Source organism: Nerophis ophidion, linkage group LG22, assembly GCF_033978795.1.
Source record: "Nerophis ophidion isolate RoL-2023_Sa linkage group LG22, RoL_Noph_v1.0, whole genome shotgun sequence".
In the NCBI taxonomy this organism is placed as follows: Eukaryota; Metazoa; Chordata; class Actinopteri; order Syngnathiformes; family Syngnathidae; genus Nerophis; species Nerophis ophidion.
In genome coordinates, this window is record NC_084632.1 from 30,056,387 (window position 1) to 30,074,293 (window position 17,907).

At 40.5% G+C, this 17,907-nt stretch overlaps 1 protein-coding gene across 5 annotated transcripts in view; it reads left to right on the top strand.

Annotated features, from left to right (window-relative positions):
- Window positions 1–17,907, top strand: part of lrp8 (low density lipoprotein receptor-related protein 8, apolipoprotein e receptor) — a 438,760-nt gene that overhangs the window by 392,761 nt on the left and 28,092 nt on the right. For all 5 annotated transcript variants that reach the window (XM_061883665.1, XM_061883666.1, XM_061883663.1 and 2 more), the window contains exons 15-16: window positions 9,266–9,418; window positions 14,898–15,260. In XM_061883665.1, the coding sequence (XP_061739649.1) occupies window positions 9,266–9,418; window positions 14,898–15,260 (516 nt within the window). The remainder of the gene's footprint in view (window positions 1–9,265; window positions 9,419–14,897; window positions 15,261–17,907) is intronic.

The window sequence follows — 17,907 nt, forward strand, 5'->3', positions numbered from 1 at the left end:
ACATGAATTCTCTAATGCACTGCTCCCTAAAACTGCACATAAGAGGCAGAAACGACCACAGCCTGACCTATATCTGGTGCATCTCTACATGACATGAGCAACGCGGTTTTTTTTCCTTCTTGGTTTGGGGATGTAAATATTTTATTTGAGTGTTGAAATCCAAAGTTGCACAACATGTTAAATCTCGCAACCATTGAGTTTCATCTTCTATCATCAAGCAAAGTTATGATTCAGTGACTGAATAACAAGTATCAGTGTGGGTTTTTCAGGTTGTCAGGGGACGGCGTGGCGAAGTTTGCAGAGCAATCTGAGGGTTACTGGTTCTATCCCCACCTTCTATCATCCTAGTCACGTCCATTGTGTCCTTGAGCAAGACACTTCACCCTTGCTCCTGATGGGCCCTGGTTAGCGCCTTGCATGGCAGCTCCCGTCATCAGTGTGTGAATGTGTGTGTGAATGGGTGAATGTGGAAATAGTGTCAAAACGCTTTGAGTTCCTTAAAAAGGTGGAAAAGCGCTATACAAGCAGAGGTGGGTAGAGTAGCCAGAAATTGTACTCAAGTAAGAGTACTGTTACTTTAGAGATTTATTACTCAAGTAAAAGTAAGGAGTAGTCACCCAAATATTTACTTGAGTAAAAGTAAAAAGTATGTTGCGAAAAAACTACTCAAGTACTGAGTAACTGATGAGTAACCTGTTCGTTTAATGATTCCAGCAACAAATAATGCACAAAAACATAAAAATAGCAATGAGCAAATTCAGAGCCAGGAATATCTCTTAAGCAACTAAAACAATATAATATATTAAATAATAATACATTAAAATTAAAAAAAAAAATGAAGGCAAATTGAGCCACAATAACTTAACAGCACCATAGGCTCAGTAGGCATTGATTGATTGATTGATTGATTGATTGAAACTTGTATTAGTAGATTGCAGTACAGTACATATTCCGTACAATTGACCACTAAATGGTAACACCCCAATAAGTTTTTCAACGTTTATCAATTACTTAATAAATGACCAAGTCGAGGTGATCTACATCATATATACATATACATACACACATATCATATATATATATATATATACATGTATATATATATATATATATATTTATATATATATATATATATATATAAATATATATATATACCTTTATATATACAGTATATAATTTATATTTATTTATTTTGCGGTTTTTGTTCACGTTAAAGGTGTTTTAATGAATATACATGCATGTTTAACATATAGATTCCTATCTTTAATGAAGACAAGAATATAAGTTGGTGTATTACCTGATTCTGATGACTTGCATTGATTGGAATCAGACAGTAGTGCTGATAACGTCCCGGTTTTCAAATGGAGGAGAAAAAAAGTTCCTCCTTCCTGTGTAATACCACATGAAAGTCGTTGGTTTTTGGCATCTTATTTGTCCAGCTTCCATATTCGTTTTTATACACTTTACAAGAAATACATTGACGGCAAACTCCGTAGCTTGCTAGTTTGTTTGCGCTGGCTTTCGGAGACTCTTATTTTGTTAGCGCAGGCGCGATGGAGCGGCACTTTTATTGTGAAGACAGGAACTGTGCGATCAGTCTTCAGGCTTTTGACGGGAAGTACGGTTGAAATAAAAAGTGTCTTTTTTCCTTTACACTTTTGATTGATTGGTTGATTGGTTGATTGATTGAAACTTTTATTAGTAGATTGCACAGTACAGTACATATTCCGTACAGTTGACCACTAATTGGTAACACCCCAATAAGTTTTTCAACATGTCGGGTCTACGTGTGACGGTAACGTGACCACCTGGCTCTGTTTGATTGGTCCAACGTCACCAGTGACTGCATTTGATTGGTGAAACGCAAGCCTGCGTAGTTCCTACTTTGAATGAGTGTCTGACAAAATCAAAACAAACAAAGCGTGCATTAACAGATCGATAAAAAAAAAAGTAGCGAGTAGCGAACTGAATGTATATAAATGGAACGGAGTAAAAGTAGCGTTTCTTCTCTATAAATATACTCAAGTAAAAGTAATAGTATGTTGCATAAAAACTACTCTTAGAAGTACAATTTATCCCAAAAGTTACTCAAGTAGATGTAACGGAGTAAATGTAGCGCGTTACTACCCACCTCTGTATACAAGTATAACCCAGTTACGTTTTTTTCAGGTTATATATCGTAAATACTGTGGTCAGTTATGGTTCTGTCTATCGAGAACAAAATCAAAACACAGTTTATTAGTGACATGTACAGTGGGGCAAAAAAGTATTTAGTCAGCCACCGATTGTGCAAGTTCTCCCACTTAAAATGATGACAGAAGTGTGTAATTTTCATCATAGGTACACTTCAACTGTGAGAGACAGAATGTGAAAAAAAACAATCCAGGAATTCACATTGTAGGAATTTTAAAGAATTTATTTGTAAATTATGGTGGAAAATAAGTATTTGGTCAACCATTCAAAGCTCTCACTGATGGAAGGAGGTTTGGGCTCAAAATCTCACGATACACGGCCCCATTCATTCTTTCCTTAACACGGATCAATCGTCCTGACCCCTTAGCAGAAAAACGGCCGCAAAGCATGATGTTTCCACCCCCATGCTTCACAGTAGGTATGGTGTTCTTGGGATGCAACTCAGTATTCTTCTTCCTCCAAACACGACGAGTTGAGTTTATACCAAAATGGATACATGGATGATACGGCAGAGGATTGGGAGAATGCCATGTGGTCAGATGAAACCAAAATAGAACTTTTTGGTATAAACTCAACTTGTCCACCATAATTTACAAATACATTCTTTAAAATTCCTACAATGTGAAGTCCTGGATTTTTTTTTCACATTCTGTCTCTCACAGTTGAAGTGTACCTATGATGAAAATTACAGACCTCTGTTCTCATTTTAAGTGGGAGACCTTGCACAATCGGTGGCTGACTAAATACTTTTTTTGCCCCACTGTAAGCAGGGCAGGCTGGCCCCTGGCATAAACACTCTTTGTGGTTGTTAACGCAACAACTAGATTATGGCGACTGGTCACTTTAGTAGCTGATCATGATTGTTGCTGTCATGCTCTGCAGGTATAGGGAGAAGCTGTAGAAAATGGATGGATGGTTTAACAACATGATGGCTGTTTTCAGTCAAAAGCCTACAAGGATAATATCGAATATAGCATTGTTTCAAACGCCCAAACTGTGACGGATTCATAAATGTATTTCTAAAAGTGCCGAACTGTTGTTTTTTGGCCAAACCTTTTCCTTAAAGATAGGTGTTAAGGTAAGATAATTTGTTTTTTCTTCTTAGTTTATGTATTGTGCTTTGTTTACTTTTTCGATGAATGCAAAAGTGGCGTATCAGTTTTGAACTGGCATCACTGCGGTAGGAGAAATCGAACACTTTTTTTCCCCTTTGGCCCTATCAACATATTGTTTTATCATTTCAAATTAACTTTATACATTATCTGGAGGGCAGCACGGTGTGACAGGGGTTAGTGCATGTGCCTCACAATACAAAGGTCCTGAGTTGTCCTGGGTTCAACCCTGGGCTCAGGATCTTTCTTTGTGGAGTTTGCATGTTCCCCCCGTGACTGCGTGGGTTCCCTCCGAGTACTCCGGTTTCCTCCCACCTCCAAAGACATGCACCTGGGGATAGGTTGATTGGCAACACTAAATTGGTCCTAGTGGGTGAATGTTAGTGTGAATGTTGTCTGTCTATCTGTGTTGGCCCTGTGATGAAGTGGCAACTTCTCCAAGGTGTACCCCGCCTTCCGCCCGAATGCAGCTGAGATAAGCTCTAGCAACCCCGAATGGGACAAACGGTAGGAAATGGATGGATGGATGGCATTATCTGTAATATAAACACATGACTATTGAACATATTTGATTAAAAAGGGTTGTGTTTTTCAATGTATTATTTGTGTTTATTGCTCATACGTAATTATTCATATTATTCATAGTGAATACAAATCATTACATCTTGACGTATAAAATATTAATACTTTATTATTTCCTATACAGTAGGGCAAAAAAGTATTTAGTCAGCCACCGATTGTGCAAGTTATCCCACTTAAAATGATGACAGGTCTGTAATTTTCATCATAGGTACACTTCAACTGTGAGAGACAGAATTCCCATTGTAGGATTTTTAAAGAATTTATTTGTAAATTATGGTCGAAAATAAGTATTTGGTCAACCATTCAAAGCTCTCACTGATGGAAGGAGGTTTTGGCTCAAAATCTCACGATACATGGCCCCATTCATTCTTTCCTTAACACGGATCAATCGTCCTGTCCCCTTAGCAGAAAAACAGCCCCGAAGCATGATGTTTCCACCCCCATGCTTCACAGTAGGTATGGTGTTCTTGGGATGCAACTCAGTATTCTTCTTCCTCCAAACACCACGAGTTGAGTTTATACAAAAAAGGATACATGGATGATACAGCAGAGGATTGGAAGAATGTCATGTGGTCAGATGAAACCAAAATAGAACTTTTTGGTATAAACTCAACTCGTCGTGTTTGGAGGAAGAAGAATACTGAGTTGCATCCCAAGAACACCACATCTACTGTGAAGCATGTGCGGCGAAACATCATGCTTTGGGGCTGTTTTTCTGCTAAGGGGACAGGACGACTGATCCGTGTTAAGGAAAGAATGAATGGGGCCAAATACTTATTTTCCAACATAATTTACAAATAAATTCTTTGAAATTCCTACAATGTGAATTCCTGGATTTTTTTTCAAATTCTGTCTCTCACAGTTGAAGTGTACCTATGATGAAAATTACAGACCTCTGTCATCATTTTAAGTGGGAGAACTTGCACAATCGGTGGCTGACTAAATACTTTTTTGCCCCACTGTATCTATTTATGAGTGTACTTGACTTGCATTGTTGTTGGTTGTGTCTTTTATGCACACACACGGGCTTCTCTAACCAAATCTACTTTTTGGTCATCAGGCTTGATACAGTGAAATCCATGTTTATCGTTGTTAATTGGTAATGGGCCTGGTCGTGGTATATGAATTTCTTTGAAGGATAAATTATTCATAAATTGAATAATAGGATTGCTACAGAATGATAAATATGGTTTATGAATTTCTAAATAGGGTTTTTATCACTATGAAATCCCTCAAGAAAATAAGTAAAACTCACATAGTCAGCTTTTCAAGTGCGATGTGGGAAGGGACGACAATTACAACACTCACCTGGCCTCAGTCAGCACTATAGCCCTGAGCAAAATGGGGCCACAAACAAAATCTTGTTTAGGACCACAAACAGCCTACTGTCGGTCTGCAAGTAACTAAGACATATCGCTCAAGCCATGCAGTTGCCAGCACCTGAGCTGAACACATGGTGTGAAATCATCAACACACAATTAAACACAACAGCTGCTGGGCTTAAAGGCGACTTATGATCCTTCTAATCTACATTTTAAACACTTCCTTGTGGTATGCGTGCAAGCTCACGCCCAAATACATGAACCTTTTGATTTGATGCATTCGGATTGTTTAAAACCAGTATCAAACAACAACATGTATTAGTTAGAAAAGAGGAAAATCATAAAAGGTCCCCTTTAAAGCATTTTATGCGTGTCTCTACTAATCTGTGCGTATTCTTACAGTAAATTACAATTGCTGACCTTGATTAGAAAATGTACATCCATCCATCCATTCTCTGCCGCTTATTCCCTTTGGGGTCGCGGGTTGCGCTGGTGCCTATCTCAGCTACAATTGGGCGGAAGGTGGTGTACACCCTGGACATGTAAACGCCAAAACAAGTGAATTTGGTACGTTGTGTAAATCGTAAATAAAAAACTAAATACAATGATTTGCAAATCTTTTTTAACCTATATTTAATTGAAAAGACTCCAAAGACAAGATACTTAACGTTCAAACTGGAAAACGTTTTTATTTTTGCAAATATTAGTTCATTTGGAATGCCTGCAACATGATTAAAAAAAGCTGGCACAAGTGGCAAAACAGACTGAGAAAGTTGAGGAATGCTCATCAAAGACTTATTTGGAACATCCCACAGGTGAACAGGCTAATTGGGAACAGATGGGTGCCATTATTGCGTGTATAAGCAGCTTCCATTAAAGGGGAACATTATCACAATTTCAAAAGGGTTAAAACCAATAAAAATCAGTTCCCAGTGGCTTATTTTGTTTTTTGAAGTTTTTTTCCAAATTTTACCCGTCCCGGAATATCCCTAAAAAAAGCTTTAAAGTGCCTGATTTTCGCTATCTGCGAAGACACTGTCTGTTTTCCTGTGACGTCACATAGCAATGCCAATACAAACAGCGTGGCGGTTACCACAGCAAGATATAGCGACATTAGCTCGGATTCAGACTCTGATTTCAGCGGCTTAAGCGATTCAACAGATTACGCATGTATTGAAACGGATGGTTGGAGTGTGGAGGCAGATAGCGAAAACGAAATTGAAGAAGAAACTGAAGCTATGATCAAATAGCTATTGACGCTATTCGACCATGTTTGCCTTAGCATCGCCGGTAAAATGTGCAGACCAACGATCGGAAGTTTTGTATCTTGTGACACTGGATCAACTTAAATCTGTCGATTGGTAAATGTTTGTTTGGCATTAAATGTGGGTGGAAGGAAACGCTGAATGTAAATATAGTTTAAATTGTACATACAGCTAGTCTAAATAGCATGTTAGCATCGATTAGCTGGCAGTCATGCCGCAACCAAATATGTCTGAATAGCACATAAGTCAACAACATCAACAAAACTCACCTTTGTGATTTCTTTGACTTTATCCTTGGAAATGCATCTGCAGGTTATCCATACATCTCTGTGCCATGTCTGCCTTAGCATCGCCGGTAAACAGCATGTTAGCATAGATTAGGATGCCGTGCTAATAGATGCACATTCTACGTAAATAAATTTGAATCCGTCCCTAATCGTGTTGTGACACCCTCCGACAACACACCGACGAGGCATGATGTCTCCAAGGTAGGGAAAACAGTCGAAAAAATGGAAAATAACAGAGCTGATTTGACTCGATGTGTATAATGTGTTTGACAAAATGGTCGATTGACTACCTAGGTGACGTCACGTTCTCACATCACGTTCTGACGTCATCGCTCCGAGAGCGATAAATAGAAAGACTTTTGTTTCGCCAAAATTCACCCATTTAGAGTTCGGAAATCGGTTAAAAAAATATATGGGTTTTTTTCTGCAACAGCAAGGTATAGATTGACGCTTACATAGGTCTGGTAATAATGTTCCCCTTTAAATGCTCAGTCATTCACAAACAAGGATGGGGCGAGGGTCACCACTTTGTGAACAAATGCATGAGCAAAATGTCGAACAGTTTAATAACAATATTTCTCAACGAGCTATTGCAAGGAATTTAGAGATTTCACCATCTATGCTCTGTAATATCATCAAAAGGTTCAGAGAATCTGGAGAAATCACTGCACGTAAGCGATGTTATTACGGACCTTCTATCTTTTGGGCGGTACTGCAGTAAAAAGTTGACATCAATGTGTAAAGGATATCACCACATGGGCTCAGGAACACTTCAGAAAACCACTGTCAGTAACTACAGTGTGTCGCTACATCTGTAAGTGCAAGTTAAAACTCTACTATGTAAAGCGAAAGCCATTTATCAACAACACCCAGAAACGCTGCTCGAGCTCATTTAAGATGGACTGATACAAAGTGGAAAAGTGTTCTGTGGTCTGATGAGCCCACATTTCAAATAATTTTTGGAAACTGTGGACGTCGTGTCCTCCGGACCAAAGAGGAAAAGAACCATCCAGATTGTTATAGGTTCAAAGTTCAAAAGCCAGCATCTGTGATGGTATGGGGGTGTATTAGTGCCCAAGGCATGGGTAACTTACACATCAGTGAGGGCACTATTATTGCTAAAAGGTACATACAGGTTTTGGAGCAACATATGTTGCCATCCACGCAATGTTATCATGGACGCCTCTGCTTATTTCAGCAAGACAATGCCAAGCATTACAACAACATGGCTTCATTATGATAAATTATAAATGGGTTGTACTTGTATAGCGCTTTTCTACCTTCAAGGTACTCAAAGCGCTTTGACACTACTTCCACATTTACCCATTCACACACACATTCACACACTGATGGAGGGAGCTGCCATGCAAGGCGCAAACCAGCACCCATCAGGAGCAAGGGTGAAGTGTCTTGCTCAGGACACAACGGACGTGACGAGGTTGGTACTAGGTGGGAATTGAACCAGGGACCCTCGGGTTGCGCACGGCCACTCTCCTACTGCGCCACTATACTATACCACTATACACGCCATTATAAAAGAATGCGGGTACTAGACTGGCCTGTCTGTAGTCCAGACCTGTCTCCCATTGAAAATGTGTGGCGCATTATGAAGCGTAAAATACCACAACGGAGACCCCGGACTTTTGAACAACTTAAACTGTACATCAAGCAAGGATGGGAAAGAAGTCCACCTGAAAAGCTTCAAAAATTGGTCTCCTCAGTTCCCAAACGTTTACGGAGTGTTGTTAAAGGAAAGGCCATGTAACACAGTGGTAAAAATGCCCATGTGCCAACTTTTTTGCAATGCGTTGCTGCCATTAAATTCTAAAATTAAGTTTCTCAATTTGAACATTAAATGTCTTTCTTTGCAGTCTATTCAATTGAATATAAGTTGAAAAGGATTTGCAAATCATTGTATTCTGTTTTTATGTACGGAATACACAACGTGGCAGCTTCACTGATTTGGGGTTTTGTACATTATGAAGATGTATCTGCATGTATGCGTGTCCTCAGCAGTATCTGTTTATTAATTTAATAATAAAGTCTCCTAAAAGCACTACTGAAGTTTGTATGATTAAAATGCAAATATTCAAAAGACCCTCTGATGAACCCCTGCATGGTTGCTTCCTTCACTGCTCCGCTCTGCGTTGCTGGTGTTTCCGATTATACTTTAATGCTGATGCTACTGACCAAAGTAGGGCTGATCTTTAATTCTTAATGTTCCTTTCCTGTGAGAAATCTGCTCTACGGTATTTCCAAAGCCTAGCATTCATCCGCCAAACGTTGTTTTGAGATGGTGCATTGCGCTACAGAGTAGGGAAAGGGACTGAACATTCAGAAAATGATGAACACAGCTTGTCAGTGGAATTCTGTCATTTATGTGATACATTATTTGATTTGAAACATTTGATGTGTTATGTTTCTCTTACTGTATTATGTGTATATTTTTATATACACGCTAAAGTGGAACATTCATTTAACCTGATTTTGTTTGTGTGTCCTAGCCCCTGATACCTGTAACATGGGCACTTTACCTAATGGTGGCTGTGAGTACCTCTGTTTGAAGGCGCCTCAGATCACAGACCACTCGCCCAAATATACCTGTGCCTGTCCTGATGGCATGGAGCTGGGACCTGATATGAGGCGCTGTGCCACAAGTAAGTTCAGACAAAATTACTTCATTTCAATACAAACAGTTCATGCCACTGTCATCATATGGTGGTTTTCTGGACATGGTTATATAAGCATACTGTATGTTTGGCATCCATTTTTCCATTTTCTACCGCTTATTCCCTTTCGGGGTCGCGGGGGGCGCTGGCGCCTATCTCAGCTACAATCGGGCGGAAGGCGGGGTACACCCTGGACAAGTCGCCACCTCATCGCAGGGCCAACACAGATAGACAGACAACATTTACACTCACATTCACACACTAGGGCCAATTTAGTGTTGCCAATCAACCTATCCCCAGGTGCATGTCTTTAGAAGTGGGAGGAAGCCGGAGTACCCGGAGGGAACCCACACATTCACGGGGAGAACATGCGAACTCCACACAGAAAGATCCCGAGCCTGGATTTGAACCCAGGACTGCAGGACCTTCGTATTGTGAGGCAGATGCACTAACCCCTCTGCCACCGTGAAGCATACCAGGAGCAATTTAATAATGTTTTACTGGGTAGTGATACTGACACTCAGCAGTACCGATTTTTTGTACTTTTGTGTGTGTTTATGTGTTGATGATTACGAACGTGTTGGATTATGAAATATGTATTTTTATTTAACATTCAACAGTGAACTAATAATAACTTAATTTCTAACATTTCTGATTCTCATTTGCAAGTATTACAAAGTAAGTTTTAGCATACAGTTGCAATTGTTAGATGGCGGTAGTGTATAAACTACCCTGTGCTGCCTAGTCAGGGAGTAGTCTTTGCCATTAAGCTGAAATTCGTATCTTTTGGTGCGCCCTACAATGTGTTCAAGCTAAGTATTGTACTTATTGCACATCAGCTGTTTGATTGGCACATTCATCTTAGTTGTAGTTTTCATTACCAAATTTAAAGGTATAGAAATCACTGTGTGTAATCGCTGATGCTAATCAGTAGCATTCAGCGTTTTTTCAAAAGTGCGGCCCTACTGTAAGCTTGAGTATTTTCTATCAGGCATACTTGCTCTGTTGGCATTGAACATTGTAACATTACCTAGAAGCAGTCCAACTGAGTCCTCTTCGATTGTAGTTGGAGTGCTTGTTTACCCTCCAAGTGTTTGAAACCGGCCACATCTGAAACGGGCCGTAATGTCAGATTAAACAAAGGTATCATAGATATTGATTTTACATTAATCGATACCCGGTAGTATCGACAGAATTCGGTCGATGCCTATAAAAGTACCCAATTTCGTAATTTATTTTATTTCAGTCATCCGCCATTAGAGACTCAACTCTACATAAGAATCAACTGTCATTATTTAAGCTATACAGTGTTCCTTCGATTATGGCAGGGGGGTTACTTTCCAGACGCCAGTAGAGTCAGTATTTATTATAGGAATGTTGTTATTTGTAAATGCAGAAGGATACGGCGTATAAGCTCTATTTATATATATAGAAATGTAAATAACAAATAACTAAAGGCGACTTGTCCAGGGTGTACATCGCCTTCCCCCTGAATGCAGCTGAGATAGGCTCCAGCGACCCCAAAAAGGGACAAGTGGTAGAAAATGTTAATAATATTAATAAACTAGAGAATGGAGTGTGACTAATACAATAATGTATGGTGTGTGACTATGTGTGGAAATTAACTGGTGTGCGTTACCGGGAGTGTAAAGCAGGAGGCGGAAGTCCTAGAGGGGAAAGGCAGGTTCGAAGGTCCGTGAGACAGGCAGGTAGTCGGGGGCAATAGAGGCGTCAAAGGTCTCTGTCCAGGTGGGAGGTTGAGATCCAAGAGGCAGCCAGGGAATTAGAGGGAATGCAGGAAGACAAGACACACAACTCGTAACGTGGGAACAAAGGCAGGCTGCAGGGAGGAAGACAAGGAGGACACGAGACAGTTCCCCATGATGGAGGGTGGGGGGGGGGGGGGTGACACACACAGAGAGAGCAAGAGTGCATAGAGCTAGATCAGCGATTCTCAACCTTTTTTTAGTGATGTACCCCCTGGGAACATTGTTTTTAATTCAAGTACCCCCTAATCAGAATAAAGCATTTTTATTTGGAAAAAAAAAGAGATAAAGCAGTAAAATACAGCACTATGTCATCAGTTTTTGATTTATTAAATTGTATAAAATATTGCTCATTTGTAGTGGTCTTTCTTGAACTATTTGGAAAAAAAGATGTAAAAATAACTAAAAACTTGTTGAAAAATAAACAAAGTGATTCAATTATAAATGAAGACTTCTACAAATAGAAATAATCATCAACTTAAAGTGCCCTCTTTGAGGATAGTAATAGAGATCCATCTGGATTCATGAACTTAATTCTAAACATTTCTTCAAAAAAAAATACATCTTTAACATCAATATTTATGGAACATGTCCACAAAAAATCTAGCTGTCAACACTGAATATTGCATTGTTGCATTTTTTTTTCACAGTTTATGAACTTACATTCATATTTAGTTGAAGTATTATTCATTAAATATATTTATAAAGGATTTTTAAATTGTTGCTATTTTTAGAAAATTTTAAAAAAAATCTCACGTACCCCTTGGCCTACCTTCAAGTACCCCCAGGGGTCCGTGTACCCCCATTTGAGAACCACTGAGCTAGATGATCACTTACTGTACAGAAACAGATGACTAAGTTTTGGCATGGGATAGCAGGTTGTGCAGGCTTATGATGGCAGGTCTCGTTCTTAGCCTCAGGTGTGTGGATTGCCAGTGATTGATTGCAGCTGCTTGCTGCAGCCGGACTGGCGCGCACCCGGGCCGTGACAAATTTTGAGTCTTGATAAGCTCTCCAAACAGCTTTCACACACACTTACAAACATTCCAGATACTCTTAAAACTAATCATACACTATAAAACCCATGCAATGTTAGCATGAAATGTAAATGGGTACTCAATTGTCAATGTACTCAATGCATACTTGCCAACCCTCACGGATTTTCCGGGAGACTCCCGAAATTCAGCGCCTATCCTGAAAACCTCCCGGGACAAATTTTCTCCCGAAAATCTCCCGAAATTCAGGAGGAGCTGGAGGCCACGCCCCCTCCAGCTCCATGAGAACCTGACTCAGCAATGCTGTGACCCTCTTAAACAGGACAATACTGCCATCTAGTGTACATAGAATAGAATAGAATGTAAATATATTCTACTTATATTCTACATTTAGGTGCAGTCAAGGAACATATGCATTAGGGAGTCTGTTCTGAAGCCCACAGTAAAGAGACGCAACTGTATCACGTCACCTGGTTATTGATAGTGTTGTGTCATTTGCGAACGAACGATTCGTCCGAACGAACAAATCTTTTGAGTGAACGTACTGAACCGAATCACTTCATGAACTGATTCGTTCCTTTCTCAGTTCAGTTGAGCTCCGCCGCGACCATGCCGGTATGAGTAGAACTGGCGCATTCTGTGACTCACTGAACCCTCGACGCAGCCAGCTACTCATCATGGGAGCGGAGGGAGGGACTGAGCGAACGATTCGTTCACCGCGGATTAACGACATGAATCACTCAGTGAACAATAACGCTCTCGCTCTCTGCTCTGCTTGCCCCAATGCCGCGAGTGATTCTCCTCCCGTCGCGGGGATATGTTTCATGCCATTGGCATCCGTTCTCCATTCATTCCCCAAGCTAACGGCTAATGTTGACTCAAGCCACATGAAAACAAACACACACTTGCGCCCCGTCCCCATTATCTCAACACATAAAGTTTTTATTGCATATTTAAGTTGATATTTCCATTTTTATATTTTTAAATGTAAGCTACAGAAATTTTTGTTTTAATGTTGGCATTTCTGCCACTTGGTTTAATATTTGTTTTGTTTTATTTAAGGTAGCCTATTTATTTTCTTTTTGTTTGCACATTTAAGTTAATATCTTATTTGTTATATTTTTAAACGTAGACTACAGAACATTTAGTTTTTATGTTGGCATTTCTGGCTCTTAATGTATTTGTTTTATTTTGAAGGTATTTATTTTCTTTTTGTTTGCATATTTAAGTTTACATTTTCTTTGCTACAGAACATTTAGTTTTTATGTTGGCATTTGTTAAGGGTTTCTTAATTTAATATTTGTTTTTGCAGAAAGTGATTCACGTCTGTCGCCCTCTGGCCCACAGAACTGTAGCTGAGTGATTCAGGCTCGTTTCACGAACCTACAATAACTGACTGGTTGTCGCTGAGGACGTGAATAATGTTCGCGCTGCCCTCACTCACTCATTCAGAATCAGGATTCGCGATCCTACTGACACAGAGAACGGACTTTGTCGCGGTGGAGAAAGTCACATTGCGCGTCGTTCATTGGGTGCTGAGGGCTTGTGTCGTTCCCGAACTGACACACACCGAGATCTGCCGCTGGGGAAGCTGTTAATGACTGACTCATGATTCGCCAACCTGCACACAGAACTGCTGCTGCAGAAGTGATTTGGTGAACACATTTTTTGAACGAATCAATTTAAGGAACTGATTCTAGTGATTCAGTACAGTCAGAGGAACTGCCGATTCCATCACTAGTTATTGACTCCAACCCAATATATTACACCGTCGACGAGCAAAATGAAGAAATATGCTTGCAAGTTCAAGAACGATAGGAAACAAGAATTTCAGTTTATCCAGGAGAGTTCAAAGGGGAAGGGGTATGTTGCCTGTACATTTTGTAGAACACACTTCTCCATTGAACTCGGCGGCCGAACGGATATTCAGCCATGAACGGTCAGCGAAGCACAAAGCGACCGCAACGCGGCATCGTTCACAACCCAGTATTATGGCCCACCTCGCAAAATGAAGACCCGATGGTGATAGCTTGAAGCAACATACCGTTCTCATTTGCGGATGTCTACAACAAATCCGTGATATGTGTTCCTGAATTCGGTGATCGCTCGCCAATACGCAAATGGCAGAACAAAGGTTACTCAAATAGTGAAAGGTAAGTGTTGTTTTTTTTTTTTTTGTAACCAGCAAGCACAGTACAGTTAGTAGAACAACTGTGTTTTTATTACTGTGCATTTGATAGGTGCCGTCGGAAATTCAACTATTTATATTATTTATCTATATATATATAGTAGAATAAATATATATAGCTAGAATTCAGTGAAAGACAAGTATTTCATACATATATATATATATATATATATATATATATATATATATATATATATATATATATATATATATATATATGTATGAAATACTTGAGTTGGTGAATTATACTCCTACCCAACCACACCTCCGCCCCACCTCCGACCACACCCCCCACCCTCCACCTCCCGAAATCGGAGGTCTCAAGGTTGGCAAGTATGACTCAATGGTACTTCCACTGCACACTGAGATCATAGTAAGTGAGCCGCAAAGTAACAAGGGAACACTATATTCCCTAAATTTGGTTAGTTATGTGTACAGCTTTTTTGACATTTATTCAGAAAAGTACAATCTAATTGTTGCCATAACTAATATCTCTAACTTATTTTTCTGCTGTGCAGTCCGCGCAAGAACAACCACAACTGCAGTTCCGACCACCACCACTACGCCCGCTACCACAACCGGCACACCCAGCACAACAACAAAAAACACACAAGTCCCCACCACCGCTGCGCCAACAACAACATCAACCACTACTGCTGCTGCTTCCACCATCACAACCGTGCATCTGGAGTCAAGCGAACCCGCTCATAGCCCCAGTGCTACTTCCACCGAGCCCCATCAATCACCTGCTTCCATAAGTCCAAAGATGGCCAGTTTCAGCAGCACCAGTCAGATGTCGACGCCCACCAGCACGCCCTTACTGGGCCCAGTGGCTCCCAGCAGCATTCAGCGGGAGAGCAACGCCAACCTCTCGCATAGAGGTAAGGATCAAGTTTGATGCATAGGCCATGCATTTGTGTGTTAATGCATGCTGTGTGTGTACGTGTGTGTGTGTGAGAGATGCTCTGCAGCCACTCCAGCTATGTATGCTGCTACACACTATTATCACAGCAGGGAAACACCTTCTCAAGTACTTTCCCCATCTTCTGTCCTTTCCCTTCAGTTTTATCTCAAACCATCTAATCACTTTTTTTTTTTTTACTTATCTCAAGTCTTTTTCTTTCTCACACCCACGCTTACACACTGTCACGCACGAGTGAGCCGCTAAGCCAGCCTGCCGTGGGTCCCTCATGAGCAGGGTGTAACAGAGCTGTCAGATCTAAATAACGGCAGTCCCCGCCGCTCTCGCTGTTCACCTCCCGCCACTTTGTCCTCGCTCACTTTTTGACGGCATCTCTTTTTGTCGTCCTCTCCGTGCTCCCATCCTCACATCCACCACTCACTCACACACTCTGAAACTGGCAGCGTTTGAGTAGATATCACCAGCACTGCCAGAAAAACACCACTTTACAGTTTTTTAGTCAAACAATGAGAGTGCTTTATGACAGCATGAACGGTGTTTTATAAGGCACTAAGATTTAATTGTGCTCAGGGGGAGGAGAGACATCCAGAAGAGCAACATAAAACACAACTAATAAACAACAGTGCCTCAAATCTCATGCAATCAGGAGCTTTTGCATAAATCAGTGCTTTTGTACATTAATTAAAGGCCTACTGAAACCCACTACTACCCACCACGCAGTCTGATAGTTTATATATCCATCCATCCATTTTCTACCGCTTATTCCCTTTCGGGGTCGCGGGGGGGGCTGGCGCCTATCTCAGCTACAATCGGGCGGAAGGCGGGGTACACCCTGGACAAGTCGCCACCTCATCGCAGGGCCAACACAGATAGACAGACAACATTCACACTCACATTCACACACTAGGGCCAATTTAGTGTTGCCAATCAACCTATCCTCAGATGCATGTCTTTGGAAGTGGGAGGAAGCCGGAGTACCCGGAGGGAACCCACGTATTCACGGGGAGAACATGCAAACTCCACACAGAAAGATCCCGAGCCTGAATTTGAACCCAAGACTGCAGGACCTTCGTATTGTGAGGCAGACGCACTAACCCCTCTGCCACCGTGAAGCCTAGTTTATATATCAATGATGAAATATTAAGATTGCAACACATGCCAATACGGCCTTTTTAGTTTACTAAATTGCAATTTTAAATTTCCCGCAAATTTCGTCTTGAAAAGGTTGTGTAATGATGACGGTACGCAAGACGTCACAGGTTTTTAGGAAGTGTGAGCGCTGCGCACACACACAGCTAAATGTCGTCTGCTTTAACGGCATAATTATACAGTATTTTGGAGAACTGTGTTGCTGAATCTTTTGCAATTTGTTCAATTAATGTTGGAGAAGTCAAAGTACCAAGATGGAGTTGGGAAGCTTTAGCCTTTAGCCACACAAACACACGGTGATTCCTTATTTAAAATTCCTGGAGGTGAAACTTTACTATGGATCAAAGCGCGGTCAAGCGAACATGAAACACGACGGAATTTCAACCAGCAGGTTTCAGTGAGAAAATTGTGGTTAAAAAGTCTCTTCTTACCGGAGAAAGGCTGAGTTTGCCCCGTCCATAAAGCTGCCTATGATGAAAATTAAAGACCTCTGTCATCATTTTAAGTGGGAGAACTTGCACAATCGGTGGCTGACTAAATACTTTTTTGCCCTACTGTATATCGAGTATCCAATTTGAAGCTGAAATATTACCACAATGGGACATTTGGCTTTGTAATCATATTTGTTTTCTCCTAACTTTTTTTTACTTCGCAACACTGGCGAGTAGCGAGGCTTCCTGTGTGTGTAAAGCTGGCACTCCGCTCACCATGGCAATGATTGTGAATGACTGAAGGGAGGGATCACAGCGTTCAGTTATTAGACTTTTTAAATAAACATGCTCAGGTGATGAGAGTGATGTAAAGAGTGAGACCTCTTTCTCCCTGTTTCAAACAAGAGACAAACAAAGGCAAGGCTCAACACTTCTGATTTGCAAACATGCCTGTCACTCAAACGCCGGTGACAGCGGGCGAGAAAAAGAAAAACGTCAGCCTCTTGCGGTCAACTATTGCACCAATTAAAAACTTGATCTCAATTAATCGTGAATCCCTACGAGTTATTTCTTGAATTCGTTGTTTCTCACTTTATTCATCACTTGCAGCCTTTTTCGACCCTGTTGTGGCTTATTTCGCAGCCGTTGTCGATTGTTTTAAAACGTGTGGTAATTGTGTCACTGACTAAACTAAAACGGAAGTGTATGAAAAACTGTACGGATAAAATACTTTAAATGAGTCATGTTAGACCAGGTATCACCAACCTTTTTGAAACCAAGAGCTACTTCTTGCGTACTGATTAATGCGAAGGGCTACCACTTTGATACACACTAAAATAAATTGCCAGAAATAGCCAATTTTTTCAATTTACCTTTAATAAATAAATCTACATATATAAAAAAAAATAGGTATTTCTGTCTGTCATTCCATCGTACATTTTTTTTCCTTTCACGGAAGTCTTTTTGTAGAGAATAAATGATGAAAAAAACCACTTAATTGAACAGTTCAAAAGAGGAGAAAACCGG